Source organism: Sceloporus undulatus, chromosome 10 (genome assembly GCF_019175285.1).
Source record: "Sceloporus undulatus isolate JIND9_A2432 ecotype Alabama chromosome 10, SceUnd_v1.1, whole genome shotgun sequence".
In the NCBI taxonomy this organism is placed as follows: Eukaryota; Metazoa; Chordata; class Lepidosauria; order Squamata; family Phrynosomatidae; genus Sceloporus; species Sceloporus undulatus.
Window position 1 is genome coordinate 13,894,761 of NC_056531.1, and position 17,844 is coordinate 13,912,604.

Here is a 17,844-nt window from a genome sequence, read left to right on the forward strand (position 1 = left end):
GAAGGAGCAAGATGGACTTTCTGGTTCTGGTCTTGAACTGCACTCCACAGAACACCATTGTGAGTTGGCCTTTGTAAAAACAGGCAATCCAGTTACGTTTTTGTGAAATGTTATGGAAGCAAAGTAACCTTAATGCATTCTCAACAGAGCTTCAAAGAACAGGTTGCTTATCTGTAACTGTGAGTGATGGCCATCTCTGAACTTACTCATATGGGTCAACTGCCCATGTATTAAGTGAGAGTCATGCAAACCACAAAGTAGCAGTAATACATTAAGAGTAACAAATTTACTTGTAATGCTTCATTTTGGACCAATGAAAGAAAAAGTAACTTTTACAAGTTTTAGTGATGATACTACCATTGTACTTGTTATGCAACCAGTGCTGTTTTTGTACATGCCATCTCCCCTGCAAATAACCTTATTGTTGGGCTTTCCCCCCTTTCTTTTCAACCAAAATGCAGGCCACATGGGACATGCACAGCTCTTCTACAAGGTTAACAGTGCTTCATGAACTTTCCTGGGAGTGCTTAATAGCCTTGTGAAGAAAGGTGCATGAGTGCTACATCATCTGGGAGCACTCTAGCTATTTAATACGTAACACATTACATTTTTCAAGTAATATTCCAAGCTATGGTTGTGAAAGGGTAAATTCTGCCAAAATGTCAGGGGGCTTCCAAATAGAAAAATCAATGATGGTGTCTGTTTTAAGAGAATAAAGATACACCCACATCATAAACACCTAAGGCATTCTACCGGATCAATAAACATGACAAGCTGAAACATGAATATTGCTGTTTCCCATTAAGGTTGCAACAAGACAGGTCATCCTAACTGGGGACATACCAGAAGTTTAAGAAACCCACAAAGGCCATACCTGGCTTGTGTAAAGAACCAGCTGCACCAACTGAGGCATCAGAGCATCAGCCATAGTCAAGGTCTGGAGGTTGGGATGCATCAGTGACGTCAGCAATACTGGGAGCAAGTGGCCCAGCATGGTGGCTTTGGTCACCTGCTCCAGGCCCTTTAATCTGAAACGAGATGCCCCCTGGATTTAATTCATCTAGTTCTTGTCCTACCACACCAGCCTCACTTTAGCATGACCTCTCCTGCTGATCCCTAATATACGTCTGGCTTCCTCCATAAAGAAGATGTATTAGGGACCATCTATCATCTCTGTAAGTGCAACAGTATCTCTACTGCTGATCCTCAGAGCAGCTGGTAGCTCCTAACTTTCACTCACTGATACTTCTATTTCGAACTGCATTCCCCGAGTGAAGATCCAGATGGCTTTCCTCCCTCCACTGTCGGCAAGACGGATGGCTGATTGGGTTTTTAAGATGTTTTTAATATTTGTAATTGTGTATATTGTTTCTTGTTTATGTATTGTGTTTCACTGGATTGTTCACCGCCCTGATCGAAGGAAGGGCGGTATATAAATAAAATTTTATTTATTATTATTATTATTATTATCATTATTATCTGTTTAGTAGCCAGAGAACACGGGCCCCTGGGAGGTTGCCCTCTTCTTTTCAGGATGAACACCATGGGGAAGAGCAGCTTGGCCCCATTTAATAGAGAAAGACCAGCTGCGGGGATTTTGCTTGCTTTTCCAGCAAGAACATTCTACCCTAATGCCACTTGCACAGAGACTACAGAGCACAAAGGAAGCACAATCTGTTCTGTCATCTCTTCCAGAAGGCTCAAAGTAGCTGAGCATTGTGCATTTTTGCTTTGTCCCACTGCAGCCAGCTATAAGGTGCCTATAGCATTAAACACCAAAGGCAGCAGGTGGGCTGTATTTCTAATTTCTATGTATGGCTGTAATACAGCTAAAATCAATTTCAATAGGTTAAAACCATACTGAATGCATAACAGTGTGGGAAGAGAGTTCTATGGACACCCTGGACTACTAAAAAGACAAATAAATGGATCCATAAACAAATGAGACATTAACTGTCTCTAGAAGTCAAGATGACTAAACTGAGGCTGTTGTACTTTGGTCTTATCATGACACTGGAGCAGACAATTTACTCAATAATGTGGAAGGTAGCTTTGAGCCCCATTTGGAAGAAAAGTGGGATAGAAATTAAATAAGTAAAATATTTAATAGCCAGTAGGACAAAGAAAGACTGCATTACAGGTGGATAGAATCAATCAAGGAAGCCACCGTCAACCTGAGTTTGCAAGACCTGAGCAAGGTTCTTGATCGCTCAGGTTCTTGGAAGTCTTTCATTCATGGGGTTGCTGTAAGTCAAAGCTGAGTTGATGGCAATTAACAACAACAACAACAACAACAACAACAACATGTCTTGAGTGATTACGTCTCTTCATGATAGGAAACCTTCACAACAGATATTGTAAACAGTCTCACCTGTGCTCCCTGTCTGGAATATCACTATTTATAAGAGCAGTAGTGACTTGCTGCAGCATTTCTAGGACCTCATCGCATCCTGTCAAGATTTGTGTAGCCAGAGCCAAGATACTGGCCTTAAGCTCCTAGGCACAAAAAAGGAAAACAATTCTGATTATACAGCCAAGGGAACAACCAGCTTTTACAACCCATCAGTTAAACAAATAAAGAAATAATAACAACAACAAAATAACCATGGGCTTCTGAAGTTAATGTGATGGTCATGACAATGAGCCCTGACATCAGCACATCCCTCCAAGGCTGAGGCTTGTCCAGCCTGAGATTTTAAAAGGTTAAGTTAACAGGATCTTTTCTGAAACAACAGAAGATACCTCTAGGTACTTGGGAGGAAATGAACACTCCAACCGGACTTGAAGCTCCTTATCAAGCAGATAGGATGAAAGGAGACAGAACTCCTGTCAAGCTATTTTTCTTAGAATCTCTGACACATCCAGACTGATTGAAAAGTCCAAGATTTCATTCCTGTTCTTTCCGGTTTTATGCTGGGTTCAAATAAATGAACCTGGGGAGCTGGTATAAAAAGTCTTTGACTGTCCTGGGAGCTGACAGAAAATATCCTGGGATATAATTGGGGGGAAATCAGGAACATAATCTGGAATTTTCTGGTCTTTTCAATCAGTCTGGATGTGCCACAACATCTGCCTATGTTCTTTTACAAAAACTAGCACCTGGGCCACAACATCTGAGTTTGTAAAACAGTTTGATTAACTAATTGACCCACACTGACTGCGTAATTGCCTATGGGTAAGATATTATTGAATGTGACGCAGTTTACACAGTTTAACTGTTTTAAAATACAAGTTCTTAGGAAAAATACCAGAGGTGGGTAACATCTTAGAAGAGGCATTCTATCACCTCTGCCAGACACACAGCAAAATGGGCAAAATGCCTCTTCCAAGAGGTAGAAAACAAGGAAGTGAAGGATTTTCCTTCTGGAATTATTACTCTTACTCATGTGTAAACTGCTGCACATTCAATAATTTTGAGGGGAAAAAATCATATAATGAATATATTATTTTTTTATTGGACCAACAAGCCTTAATGGGCACAAATGCATGCAGACACACAGAGAGATACTCCCTTACTTCTCTCCAGCCATCCTTCTCAGCTGGCAAAATCTTTTACTGGACACTACTTATACTGGAGACAGCAGCATTACTGCATATTTATCTACTGCTGGGAGCATGGTTGAAGTTTCCTGGTGGGAATGGCCATTCTTATTCTTAGCTGCAGTGGGTTTTTAAGAGCAGGGGAAAAGATGACACCCACTTTTTTTTTCCATTTGGGAAACTCCAGTTAGTTATAGCATAGAAAGGACTCTGAGCAGGCTGGGCCTGGGCTCTGTAGAGTACTTATCAGAATGGTTAATCCAGCCCTGTCTGCTGGCCAGACAAGGAGCAGAACAGTCCTAGAAGGGAAGAGAGGATGATAGCAACTGTAGAGAGAAACTGAGAAAAAAACCAACAACAAAACAAAACGCGTTTGCAGGATGAGAGACGGCATGGACACATTTAGCATTTACTCCATACATTCACCAACGTGCCTAAGGACAAGTATATAAATACACCAACAAAGAGGCAAAAGGAGATTGATAGACCTAGAAACAAAATGGCACCACCAGACATGGACTGATCCCATTGTGCTCTAGACCCTGCCCCCTCAAAACACAAGCTGCCAAGGTAGAAGATGCAAAACTGACCTGAAAAGTAGCCCAGCCCTCCACAGAAGTGAGTTTTACCTTATTCTAGTGACTAATAGATTGAGGGGAAATGCAGTTGGGTTGCCAGAATTCCTATCAAGCCAGAGCTTTGCTGAAAACTGATTCACTGTTTGCAGTACTACAACTAGTGGTCCATTCCAGTTTTAAAGTAAATGAAATGCTAGATTTTTGCAGACAGAGATGGCTTTCCCTTTTGGAAATACTCAGCGGCTCAGTTAAAGCACAACAGTTCTTGAACCAAGTCACTCAGCTATGCACAAGGGGGCCACAAAGATGAAAACATCTAGAATAACATTCTACTAGCAACCAAGTCTGAGCCAGGTTAAGTAAAACAGGGTTGATTGAGTTGGCTTAGAGCAAGCCAAGGCAAGGGGGGAAAGAACTGATTATAGTTTACAAGTGCAGAAAAAGAAGCAGTCTTGAGATGTCCTTATGTGGCAAAATCAACACTTGGAAATTTTACTTGTTTTGACCACAAAGTTGTAATTCAAACAAGTAACTACTCCCAAACTCTGGTCAAACAACATATTACAACAAGCATGCTATTAGAAAAAAAAAAAAAAATCTTTTACTAAAAAAAAGAGGGGGGGGGGGGGGCTTTGGAATAGATGAGCCTTCTGCAATCTGGTGCTCTCCAGATGGGCTGGACTGCAACTCCTCCTATGTCCCCAGCCAAGATGAAGGGAGTCAATGTCCAACAGATCTGGAGAGCATCAGACTAAGGAAGGTGTATCTATAAATGGTAAGCCAGGCTGCTGAATTAGTGATACTGAAAGCCATTTAGTGTGGAGCTTGACAGTTGGCCTGAAAGAGAGGAACTTCTGAGGAACAATTGTAAGCAGGCTGAACCTTGTGGTGATGGAACAACAAGTGGTCTCCACTGCATTTCCTAAACTGCAACCTGAATGAAGTTGACAGGGAGAGCTCAGTTATATGTTGCAAAGTACAAAGGATACTGGGATAAGAAGAGCTATTGGAGAATTTTGGTTGAAGCACAGTTGTAGATTTCTGTCATAGAATTACACAGAGAGACAACAAGAAGTGACAAGACAGCACAGAGAAGATATACCCATCAGCTGAACTGCAGAGATACAAGGGCCGGAAGAGAGCAAAGGCTGTCGAAAGAGATAGTGGAATTTAATCTTGGTGTTTACCTGTACCTTCAATGTCTCTCCCTGCAAGGAGCTGTCACTGTCATCGTTTTCGTCAGGCTTAATCAAAATTGTATTACTCAGAAGATGGTTCTGTACGGCCATCAGATATCGCAGGCAGGAGGAGGCGGCCTTTAATATAAATGAGCATCATTGGCATTATCGTCTCAACACTTCAGTTACACAATCAGTACAGAAAAAGCTGTGTGCTATTTTTGAAATATGGAGGAAGAGTACCAACAAGGATAGATACAACAGAAATGTTACATTATTCTCTTGCTAGACTGACACAACAAGCAATGCATTATAAGAATGTAAGAGAAGGTATGTTAAGATGTGGAAGATGTGTTGAAAACTACTAGATTTTGCCCAGCAGATACATAGTTTGATGGTCTCTTTACCTGTCTAACTGTTTAAAAGGCTGGGCTACTGAATTCAACGGGTACAAACAAGCACTAACCTAAATGTCAAAACTGCACAACCACTCGCACAATTATCAGACACAGGTCACATGGAAGTCCTCCCTTTCCAAGTTTGCAATCTCACCTGGAATGTTTGGCAGGTATCATTTTTGCCACCCAAACACCAAAAAAAGAACACACACAAAAAAGGAGGTGGTGGGGAGAACTGAGGCAGGGTCCAGTTTTCACCACTGCACACCTGTGATGGGACACAACACCCCATTTTCTGCCAAAAAGCATTGGAAAATCACACCTAGAAATGTTCTAGGTGTAATTTTTGTGCTTTGGGGAGGTCTGGGTGCAAGGTTAAAGCTCATCTGCTGTTTCTCAGGGACTCCAGGATTAACCTTTTGGGAGCATTTTTATAACCCTCTCTTAAATTTGGGGGTGGGATGACTAGGGGCTTTGAGTGGGCCCAGGCAACTTTGAGGGGCTGCAAAAAGAGGTTGCCTGGCATGCATTCCCCCCACCCTAGTCCTACCTTAAATACTGCCAAGTCTCCAGCTCTACCCCTATCATGACGGTACCCACAAAAGAACAGCCCTTTTGAAGAAGAGCCAGCTAGGAGGCATTACTCACAGGCACAGTTGAGAGGAGCCTTTGAAATTCATCTCTGGATACTGTTTGGCACTTGGTGATTAAGATACAAGATTCGCGAACAACAATCTTGAGAATGTAGTGCAAAAGTTCATCGTTTAGTCTTTAAAATGCAGGAAAGACATGGTGAAATGGTGAGGGCTTACCATGGAATGCCAATACATTCATGTGCAAACTGCAGTACGCTAAATGTTTCACTCAGAGAGAAGCAATGCCTAGTACAAAACAGACTCCTGTCTTTTTGTTTATATCACTTAGGTGGGCCAAGGCCTGAAGAAAGGTTCTGCATATTCAAAGACAATGTTCCTTCTCCCCACAAAAAACCATTCAAAAATAGGATTTTCAAGAGCAGTCATACAAAGGGTGTGTCTACTGACACATTCAATGTTCTGAGTTCCAAACTCCATTGGTGTTTGCAGGACAAAAGATTCTGGAAAACTAAAGTACCTTAAGTAATTTGCTGCATGAGTTGCCAGTGCATTTCCTGGTCCAATGAAACTCCCAAATAAATTGAAGTCAGGTTACCTGAAAGACTGTTTGCGCCCGTACAGACCTGCAGGTTCTAAGACTGGAGCCAGAGCACAGTTGCCATTTGCTGCTAAGATGGCATTAGGCTGGCAAACACAAGAGAGGGGGCCTTGTCTGTAGTAGCCACATCCTTATGGACTGCTTAACCCCAGGATGTTGGCATATTCCTACCCCGACTGGTTTTAAAGGCTCAGTATTACATATTACGTATACAGTATTACATATACTCATTAACAGTGTAAATTTCATCATGGTATTGGGAGAGACTTAGTTTCAATGGCAGAGCAGAAATGTATTGTGTGTCCTATTACTTAGATGTTAAGGCGCTTTACATACCGCCCCTTTGGGCGGCCTGTAGGCGCACCTTTCCCCGCCGGATTGGGGCCTCAGCGCCCGCCGGCCAGCCGCTGAGGCCCCGATCCGCCGCTTTCCGGGCTGCAGGGAGCGGCAAAGGCCCCTTCCCCACAGCCTGGAAAGGGGTGTCCTTGGGGCTTCAAGCCCCAAGGACACCCTGCGCGGCAGGGAGAAGGAGAAAGGGCCATTTGGCCCCTTTCTCCTTTGGTCCGCTGGGCGCAGCCGTCTGAGGAGCTCCGAAACGGGCTCCTTCCGGGGTTGCGGAAGGCGCCCTAGGCCCTCGCCGCGACTCCAATACTCACAACCGCGCCGCCTCATTGGAGGTGGCGCGGTCGTGACGTATCGATGGCGCGGCTGTGTGGAACGGCTGCTATCATTTTGCGCGCACCGCGCCGCACTAGGGTTAGGGCAGTGCGGAGCACCGCCCCGTCTTAACCCTAGTACGCACTCTGTGCATACTTTTAGCCCGTCTGTAACGGGCCTAAGCTACTTTTCATTAACAGAAGTAATTTTTTCCTCCTGTATCACAATAACCTAAGAGCCCAGACAACATGGATATGATGTACTCTATAATCTTTCCATTTTAAACTGATGGTCTATTTGTTTTTTAGTTCTCCTTACCGAGAAGCTGTGGTATATTTTCGTTGCTTCTATAAATTAGTCATTTATCACCATACAAATGAAGTCATTCATTCAGTGCACCTAAGCAACTCTTAAAAGTCTCCTCCTCAAAAGCTTCAGAATGTGCACCTTACATTATGCCCCCAATATGTAAGAAGACATGCATCATTTACCTGTAATTCTCATCATCTTCGCTGCCAAATCTGTTGTTGAAGTTGCTCTGCCAGGTTAGTCAGATCACACGCGAGCTGGCCAGCCCACTGTTCTCTCTCCTGTAAGGAATCATTCATAGGAGAAGCTGGTTAGATAGGGGCTGTTGTGTGATTGATAATACAGGGAAAATTGTTTTCATTTAATGTGGCAGCAGTCTCTGCTTTCTGGATCACAAACTTTTCATTAACAAATGCATTTTCACCAACATTTTTGAAAACTCATACCTCCGTTAGACCAGTTTCAGCAAGTTATTGATTTCTACTTCTCCAGGATACAGGATGTTTAGACCAGACCTTAAAAGAGAAAAAGGGGAAAATATTTTTACCATGGGTCTTGTTGCTATCTTAAAGACTAACAAACTTGTAGCATAAGCTTTTGATAAAGAAGCAATGACAAAACACGAGAGTTACAAGTGCAGATGGAATGCCTGGATCCATCAAAATTGCATGGATGGGACAGGACATTTGCACAATAAAATCTCATCTGAAACACCTTGCTACATGTATTGTTACATTTTAGCTGCAGCCTTACCTTACGCCTGCCATTTCTAGATATGCTTTTAGTTCTTAAAGCACTTTACACTCCCTTTTGTAACTATCACCCATCCAGCAAATCACCATTCGCTCATTTCGTACAGAAGGATCCAAGGCTGAAGAGCTGACCAAACCCACGCAGTACCCCAGGAGGTAGTTGAAACCTGAGTCCCCCACATTGAGTCACCAGGGCAAACCAAGTGGGTATATTTTTAAGAGGACTCAGTTCTATACCTCTATTCGGTTCAAGGAAATTCTTGAAACACTTTCAGATGCAATGACCTGGTCATGTAATTCAACCATTAGTTAACGTTTTCCTAATATTAAAAACAGCAAGAAAAATAATCAACAGGCTGGAAAAACACGCTTCACATCAAAAGAAATTACTACTAACTCCAGGAGCTCATAAGAGGCATGCAAGTCATTCTGGAAGATCTGTTCTGAGTTTTGGAACGTGTCCCATTTAATCTCCTAACAAATACTGAGACAAATGTTCTTTTCCTTGAGAAGCGTGTTATTGGATTATCCTAGCAAGAATGCACAGTTATACTGTACAGTCTCTTTGCTTTGGCAAAAAGACAAAAGACAAAAAGATAGAAGTTTTAAGCTTCAGACTGGGGCAGGAATTATTACTACTACTACTACTATACTAAGTTATTTATATAGCGCCATAATTTACATGACACTTACTGCAACTCCCAGCAGTCTAACAACACTACTAAGACTGTGGTTGACTTGTACCTCTGCTCCAGACAGTGCAGATATATTAGCAAAATGAGATCTGAATGGTGGCCTTCTGATTTCTTATTGATTGAGGCTTTAGAAGCTTTCACAGAATATCTTTACAATGGTTATAGAACTTCTGATTTATTTGGGATGAGTTAAGACAACACACCTGATGGCCAGACAGACTTCCTTCTGAATTTCAGGGCTGATCTGTCCACTGGTGCCATCAGCAACTGCCATAGCAAGAGGCCAGATCGTCTCACAATATCCCGGTTCTCTCGGTTTGTGGGCTGAAGAAGAATTTAAAAAACCACCGCAAGGACAACCATTGGGGTGGGTGGAGATAGAAATGAAAAATCATCAAAAAGAATAATGTATTCTGGTGATTCATATCCTCATTATTGCTATAGTATAGATAATTCTAGCAGCTCAAGTAGGGAGCAAAGCACAATGGACCCACCAAGAAAGACAGTTTAACGTGATATTAGAATCTCCTGCTTTTGCTACTTAACACTGAGACTACACAGGACAACCCAAACAAATGGTCTCCCAAGGCTTCCAAAAGATGCTCAAGTTAGACTTTGCTCAATTTTAAACTGAGTTCCGTGAGGAGGGAGACAATATTAAGGAAGGCGAAAGGGCTGAAGAAATAGTCAACAGACCTAGAGGAAACAAAAAAAGTGCAAGGATCCAACAGTGGGAGTCTAAAAAATCTTGCACAGCAGCAAGTAAATGGGACCCGTGCTCTGCGTCTCTACACTAATGCACAGAGCATGGGACATAAGCAAGATGAACTTGAACTCCTAGTACAACAAAGCAAATATGATATAATAGGATCACTGAACCTGGTGGGATGAGTCTCATGATTGGTGTGGAAATAGAGGGGTATAACCTTTTAAGGAAACAGGCCAACAGGAAGAAGGAGGAATAGCACTATATGTCAGAGATATTTACACCAGTGAAGAAATCCAAGACATCAATCATGGAAGCCAGGTGGAGAGCATCTGGATAAGAATCAAAGGGGAGGGAAACAACAAGGTGTTACGGTGGGAGTCTACTACAGACCCCCAAGTCAGACTGAGGAATTGGATGATATCTTTCTAAAGATCACACAGTCAGAAAAGAGAGATGTAGTATTATGGGCGACTTCAACTATCCTGATATTTGTTGGAAGTCAAACTCAGCAAAATCCTCAAGGTCTAGCAAATTCCTCACTTGCCTGGAAGACAATTTCATTGTCCAAAAGGTGGAAGAGGCAACAAGGGGTCAGCTATTTTGGATCGGATCCTAACCAACAAGGATGACTTGGTTAATGAGGTGCAGTGGTGGGATTCTTAGGTGGAAGTGACCATGTTCTCCTGGAGTTTGTTATACAATGGAAAGGAGAAGCCGGCAGAGTCAGACATGCATTCTAGATTTAGGAGAGCGGATTTCAGTAAACTTAGAGAAGTATGAGAGTGATCCCGTGGTCAGAAATACTAAAAGGGACGGGAGTTCAGGACGGATGGGAGTTTCTCAAAAGAGAGATACTGAGGACAATCTCAAACAGTTCCAGTGGAAAGAAAAATGGGGGTGTCTCAAGAAACCAGGATGGATGACCAAGGAATTTCACAGAGCTAAGTTTGAAACGGAACATGTATAAGAAATGGAAAAAGGGGGAAATCACAAAAAAGGAATTCAAAGAAATAGCAGGCATTGTAGGGGTAAAGTCAGAAAAGCTAAAACGCAGAATGAACTCAGGCTTGCTAGAGATTTTAAAAAGAATAAAAAGGGATTTTTGGATATGTCCGCAGCAAAAGGAAGAGAAACGGTAGGGCCACTGCGTGCAGAGATGGCAAAATGCTAACAGAAGACAGAGAAAAGGCAGAATTACTCACCACCTTCTTTGCCTCAGTCTTCTCAGAAAAGGAAAAGGGTGCTCAACTGAGGATAATGGAGCAGAGGACAGAATAGGGGAATTTCAGCACAGAATAAGTAAAGAGATAGTAGAAGAATACCTGTTAATCTAAATGAATTTAAGGCCTGTTACAGACAGCAAAATAAAGCTGCTTCGAGTCACAGTGGAGGTATGGTGTTTTCAATGATGCATGCGTCCAAAGAGTCCAGAAGTCGCACCAAGCCACACTTCAGCCCTAAGGACTGGAACATGGTTTTGGTATGGCTTCTGGACTCTTAGGACACATGCATCATTGAAACACCATAAGTCCACTGTGACTCGAAGCAGCTTTATTTTGGCTGTCTGTAACAGGCCTAAGTCTCCAGGACCAGATGAACTACATCCAAGGTACTAAAAGAACTGGCAAATGTAATATCGGAGTCTTGGCATCATATTTGAAAACTCCTGGAAACGGAGAAATCCCAGCAGCAATGGAAGAGGGCAAACGTTGTCCCCATCTTCCAAAAGGGGAAGAAAGAGGATCCCAACAATTATTGTCCAGTTAGTCTGACATCAATACCAGGAAAGTTCGGAGCAGATCATTAAACAGAGGTCTGTGAACATCTAGAAGGCAATGCATAATCACAAAAAGTCAACATGGGTTCAGCGAAACAAGTCATGCCAGACAAATCTTATCTCATTCTTTGATAAGTTACCAGCTTGGTAGATGAAGGGAATGCTGTGGATATAGTATATCTTGATTTCAGTAAGGCCTTTGACAAGGTTTCCCATGACATTCTTGCAAACAAGCTGGTAAATGTGGATAGACAAAGTAACGTTACATGGATTTGTAATTGTGTTGACTGGCTGAACCCAAAGGATGCCCCACATGGCTCTTTTTAGCTGGAGAAAAATGACCAGTGGGGTCCCACAGGGCTCTGTCCTGGGCCCAGTGCTATTCAACATCTTTATCAATGACCTGGATGACGGGATTGGAGCATCTTATCAAATTTGCAGATGACACCAAATTAGGAGGAATAGCTATACTCCAGAGGACAGGATCAAACATTCAAAATGATCTGATGCAGAAAGCTGGGCCAAAGCTAACAAAATGAAATTCAACACAGAGAAATGTAAGGTACTGCACTTAGGGCAGAAAAATAAATGCACAGATATAGAATGGGGGACACCTGGCTGAATGAAACCTACATGTGAAGGGATCTGGGAGTCCAAGTAGACCACAAGTTGAACATGAGTAAACAGTGCATGTGGCAGCTAAAAAGGCCAATGCAATTTTAGGCTGCATCAATAAAAGTATAGTGTCTAGATCAAGAAAGTAATAGTGCCACTATTCTGCTCTGGTCAGGCCCCACCTGGAATACGTGTCCCAGTTCTGGCACCACAATTCAAAAGGACATTGAGAAACTGGAGCCATGTGTCCAAAGGAGGGCGACTAAATGGTGAAAGGTCTGGAAACCTTGCCCTATGAGGAACGACTCAGGAGCTGGGGATGTTTAGCCTGGAGAAGAGAAGGTTAAGAGGTGATATGAAGCCCTGTTTAAATATTTGAAGGGATGTCATATTGAGGGGAAGCAAACTGTTTTCTGCTGCTCCAGAGAACAGGACCCGGAACATGGATGCAAGCTTCAGGATAAGAGATTCCACCTCAACTTAGGAAGAACTTCCTGCAGTCGGGCTGTTCGACAGTGGAACACACTCCCCCGGAGTGTAGTGGAGTCTCCTTCCTTGGAGGTCTTTAAGCAGAGGCTAGATGGCCATCTATTGGGGATGCTTTGATTGGATTCCTGCATGGCAGGGGTTGGACTGGATGGCCCGTGCGGTCTCTTCCAACTCTATGATTCTATGATTTTATTTGTTTATGGTGCTAAGAGGGGTAACTCAATTCCATAGCATTTTCCATCAATGGAGGGATTTATCAAGAATGCCTCATGAAAACATTCAAAAATTGACAGAGAATTCAGCCACCACTGCCACCATTCTGACTCCATAAACCCTGAAGCAGACCATAACTTTGGGACTGTGCAACTCCAAGTAAACACAACTGAAAATGTGCCCACGACACATGTACACACCTGGAAGACCACCAGGATGCAATGAATAATGCATGTGTCACCATTGACCATGGCTTTCTCCATAATGTCACAGATGCTGCTGAGATGATGGGCTTCAATCGGGTGCTGCTTGCCCAGAAAATTTGTGATGGGAAGGTTGCTACTTGCTGCCAGGAGGTTGAGCTGATGGATACACATCGCACCAACATGGTGCAGTAATTGATTGATAACCTCATTTGTGGTTATGGCATCTCCTAGAACAATAATGGAAGCATTTCAAGTTATTGTCAGAAAGGGGCTGTGAAGGGTGTCACCCATTTTTTGTGATTTCTACTTGTACCAGCCCAAAAATTATATAGTTTTGTATGCAAAAGTCTCCTCAGTGAAGCCCCAGTAGCAGAGACTGAGGTTAGGTGTGCAGTTGCAAACAACCAGGAATAACACACACACACACATGTATATGTATATGGGTAGGGGTGCTGCTGGACCATCTGCATATTCAAATGAGTTGATCATTTTATTATATTATTTCAATGTTTATGTTTACATTCAAAAGCACAATATCCCTTGAGCTGTAATAGTCAACCACTTTCTTACAGCACAGTTCCACAGATTTCAAAGGAACTATCCCCAAGTACTGTAGCATGAACTTCAAATACTCTCATTATTTTCCTGCTTCTTATCAAAATAAGTTTTGTTTATATATATATACATACACACACACACCTTCATCATCCTTGTACAAAAATGTGATTCAATGGTAAGGTGCAACATGGCTTAAAGTCAACAGTCATCCATCAAAGATACCCATTCCCATTTCACTGACATGTGCTTTGTGCAGAGCACTGACCGAAGAGGCTCCCCTCACCTTTTGGCTCCGTAATTATATGGCTGACGCCTAGCCTCTGGCAGACGTAATGGAAAGCCTGGTTCCCAGGATTGCACCACTGATCAATATAGTCATTTGAGCATGTCCAGATCATATTATTCATAGCATCGTAGCACGCACCTGGACAAAAAGGATCAAGAACTCTCTTTATCAAAAGGGATCTGGGATGCAAAACAGGGGGAAATGCACAGTACTGTAATTCACAAATGCATTTTGGGTTGGTGGCACCTTCTCTGTCTCTCTTATTCATTCGTAACACCAATGCAGAGAGCTAAGTGCAGCAGTTCCCACCTCAAAAACACATACAGCCACTCGTCGTTGTGACAGCACTGCCTCCACCTTTCTCTGCACCCCTTTGTACCAATAGCTTGGTCCTGAAGCTATTGCTCATATTTACTACTGAGGAGTTGGAATGCTACTGTACCTTCTGTAACACCCCAGGAGTTGAGCCAATGGCTGGGGAGGCCTGAAGGCCAGAAACCCTACAGCCAACAGCAGTAGAATATTTCAAAGGCTAGAACCTTCCCAGCCCTCAAGCTTTTACTTGTTTTCCAGTTCATCTGATTTGGTGGGACAGGCTGATAAAACTTGCTTCAAGTTAATATATAGTTTCAACACATTTTATATTTATTTGCTGTTTAATGGCTTGTGTTCTAAATGTTATTGTCCTACTCCTCCTTTGGCTGGAGAAATGTATACTCCAGTGCATGTGAAGCATTACGGGCATTAGCAGGTTGCATCAGAAATGCACACCCATTCCTTACCTAAACCAGGAACAAGAGCACCACGTCCAAGGGAACTTCCAGCAGCATCAATAAGATCCACTCGGCTGGCAAACTGCCCATCCGATATGTTATACACCAAACTCGAAGCCAGAACTTTAAACAAAGATCCTACAATTAATTCCTTGACAGCTCACATATTTCTCAGAAATAGGCATTATGCACAAATGGAGCTTAAACATTACATCTAGACTAAACTTCTCAGCATAACTAAAGGTAAGAGGCAAGGGAGAGTGAACTGAACTGGAAGCTGAACCTTTTGCTTCCTGCTCCTTCCCAGACTTTTTGGTAGGAAGGAGACAGAGTAAGTGACTGAGCAGTAATAGGAAAGCCCTCTGCACAACAACCTCTTGGGCATTTCCACCTTCATCGTCCCTTCACATTTTGGGCATTTTGCTCCATATAGTTCTCCCCTTCTCTCCCCCACCCCCAATTCACTGGCAATCCCAAGTGCTTCTTCCTCTTTATTATCAACTCCTCATTATCAATTTATTTGTATATCCTTTTTGCATGGGAATCCCACGCTCAAAGCAGTTCACAGTAACAAAAAACAAAACAAAACAAAAAATACACTCTCAAACACAGTCACATTTGAAGGTAACACAACAACTATTATGTCAACATTTAAAGAGTTATATAAGCAGGCTATACAGTGGTACCCCGGGTTACGAAATTAATTCGTTCCGCGGTTAATTTCGTAACCCGAAATACCTTCGTAAGCCGAATTCCCATAGGCGCTAATGGAAAAATAGCTCTCTGCTGCCCTCCGGTGGCGGAAAATAGCGCCGCGGTTTTTTCGTAACCCGAAGAAACCTTCGTAAGCCGAAGCAATAAATCCCTATGGGATTTTTTCGTATCCCGAAAAATTCGTAACCCGGCGCATTCGTATCCCGGGGTACCACTGTATAGCTCATGTTAATAAAACCACACTAAGATTAAACAATCCCTGCATCGTTCACACTAAGGCTGATCAAAAGAGAAACACCTCTGCCAAAAAATCCAAAACAGTAACAAAAGTAATAGATAATAATACAGAGTCTGGGCATCCCAGCCAGCTGGAAAAGGGCCAGATGGAGGAAGAGGGGCCATGGCTTGCTGGATTCACTAGAAGGTCATCTGCTGTAGAGCAGGCACCAATACAACAGAATGGCCAATGCTCTATCCGCATGTTGTGTAGTAGTGGCATCAGAATCAGGCGTGCTGAAGTTTGGGACAGATGAAATATGGCAGGATAATCTTGCAGCCTTAGGATCTTAGTCATATGCTTGCTTCACTCAGACATAAAGTGGAGAATGGGGTGGTTGGGTGTCCCCATCAAGGAGAGCAAGCGAATGAGAGAAATAAGTTCATCCCCCTCTCTCGCTGCACTCTGCTGCTTCAGAGCTTTTCTATCCTAAATCTAACTTATTTCCTGTAATGGAGGGATTTGGGGAGAAAAAGACAGGGAAACATTTCTGATTTTCATGTAAAGGCACGGTTTCAAAGCAAACAGGGAAGACGTATGAAGAGCTGCCCCTCTAATGCTGTTCGTCACTAAGCCCTGAACTGAAAACAGGCTTCAGGGCTCAAAAATGGCTGGCCCCAATGGAGTTGGAAATGAGTAGAAATGGCAAAGAATAGCTTGTCCACCAAGGAACTTTGCCATTTTTGCAAATGCGAAAAGAAAGCAGAGTATTGAGAACCTACTTTTCAAGGAAGACAAACCACTGGTTCCACCGAAGAGTGACCGTGTGGCTGAGCTGCCAGAGCCACCTGGAGGTGGGACTAACATCACCAAATATGTCCCACATGTATATATAGGAGTCTTCCGTAGCATTTTGAGAGGCAGGCCACAACTTGTGTTCGCAGCTGGGAAAGAAAAAAAATGATAGAAGTTGTAAGAAGCAAAGAAATGCCTATGTCAGGGAACAAAACCCAAGATTTCAGGACAAACTCTTGTTGGGAGGGCTAGTGAGATCTAAGCCCTGGTCGCTTAAAATATGTAGGATTCTGAGAAGTACACTCCACCAAAAATATGCCTTTCACAAGCCATCTAAAATAAGAACACTCTGCATTTCCATAGAGAAGATTAAATAAGAAATGTTCCTGGGGTGTACTGCCCCAGAGAACAAGAGAGGCAAGGCTGTAAGCAATTGGAGTCTGCATATTAAAATAGCATAGTGGGTATGGATTAATGGTATGAGTGTTGGACTGTGACTCTGGAGAGCATGGTCTGAATCCCCGCTCAGCCATGGAAACCCACTAAGTGATCTTGGGCACGTCATGTCCTCTCAGCTTTAGAGTAAGACAGAAGCAAACACCTTCTGAACACATCTTGCCAAAAAATCCCCATGATAGGTTTGCCTTGGGGTCACCATAAGTTGGAAATGACTTGAAGGCACACAACAACAACATCCAAATAAGTGAAGGGAGAAAACCAAGGTAACAAATTCCTTCCTCACCTGCTTGGTCCTCTTTCAATGTATTGGAGATAGTGGAGCCAGTCAGTGCTGCCAAGGTCGCTGAGGGAGAAGCCCTGTACCTTGAAAGCCTGCTCAGAAGCATCTCATTGATGCTCTTTGCTGAGTCTCCCTCTTTTCTCATTAGTATAATGCGTTCCTGGAGGGGATTGGCCACACAGACGCCATCTTTCATCTAGTCCAATGAATCAACAAAAGACACAGAGCTTTAACTGCTTAGCAAAAAAAATGCACTTCAGATCTTACCTATGCTCAGAGTAACAGAGTCAAAGGGGGAAAGAATTAAATCCACATAGTGACACAAGCTGCCCTCCCCAATTGTGCCTTATGCACAAGGCAGTGCACAGTGCTGGCTTTTGAAGTTCTACTTGAAATGAAACAAAGGGATGGATGTATTAGAAATAAAATATTAAAACAAGATATAAAGAACA

The 17,844-nt window shown here is 42.8% G+C and overlaps 1 protein-coding gene across 1 annotated transcript in view; it reads right to left on the minus strand.

Moving 5' to 3' along the window:
• The window catches only part of HECTD4 (HECT domain E3 ubiquitin protein ligase 4), a 426,162-nt gene that overhangs the window by 47,639 nt on the left and 360,679 nt on the right, over positions 1-17,844 (minus strand). Inside the window, exons 4-7 of the mRNA XM_042441405.1 lie at positions 6,343-6,463; positions 5,306-5,434; positions 2,372-2,496; positions 875-1,028 (exon numbers count right to left, since the gene is read on the minus strand). Of these exons, the coding sequence (XP_042297339.1) occupies positions 875-1,028; positions 2,372-2,496; positions 5,306-5,434; positions 6,343-6,463 (529 nt within the window). The remainder of the gene's footprint in view (positions 1-874; positions 1,029-2,371; positions 2,497-5,305; positions 5,435-6,342; positions 6,464-17,844) is intronic.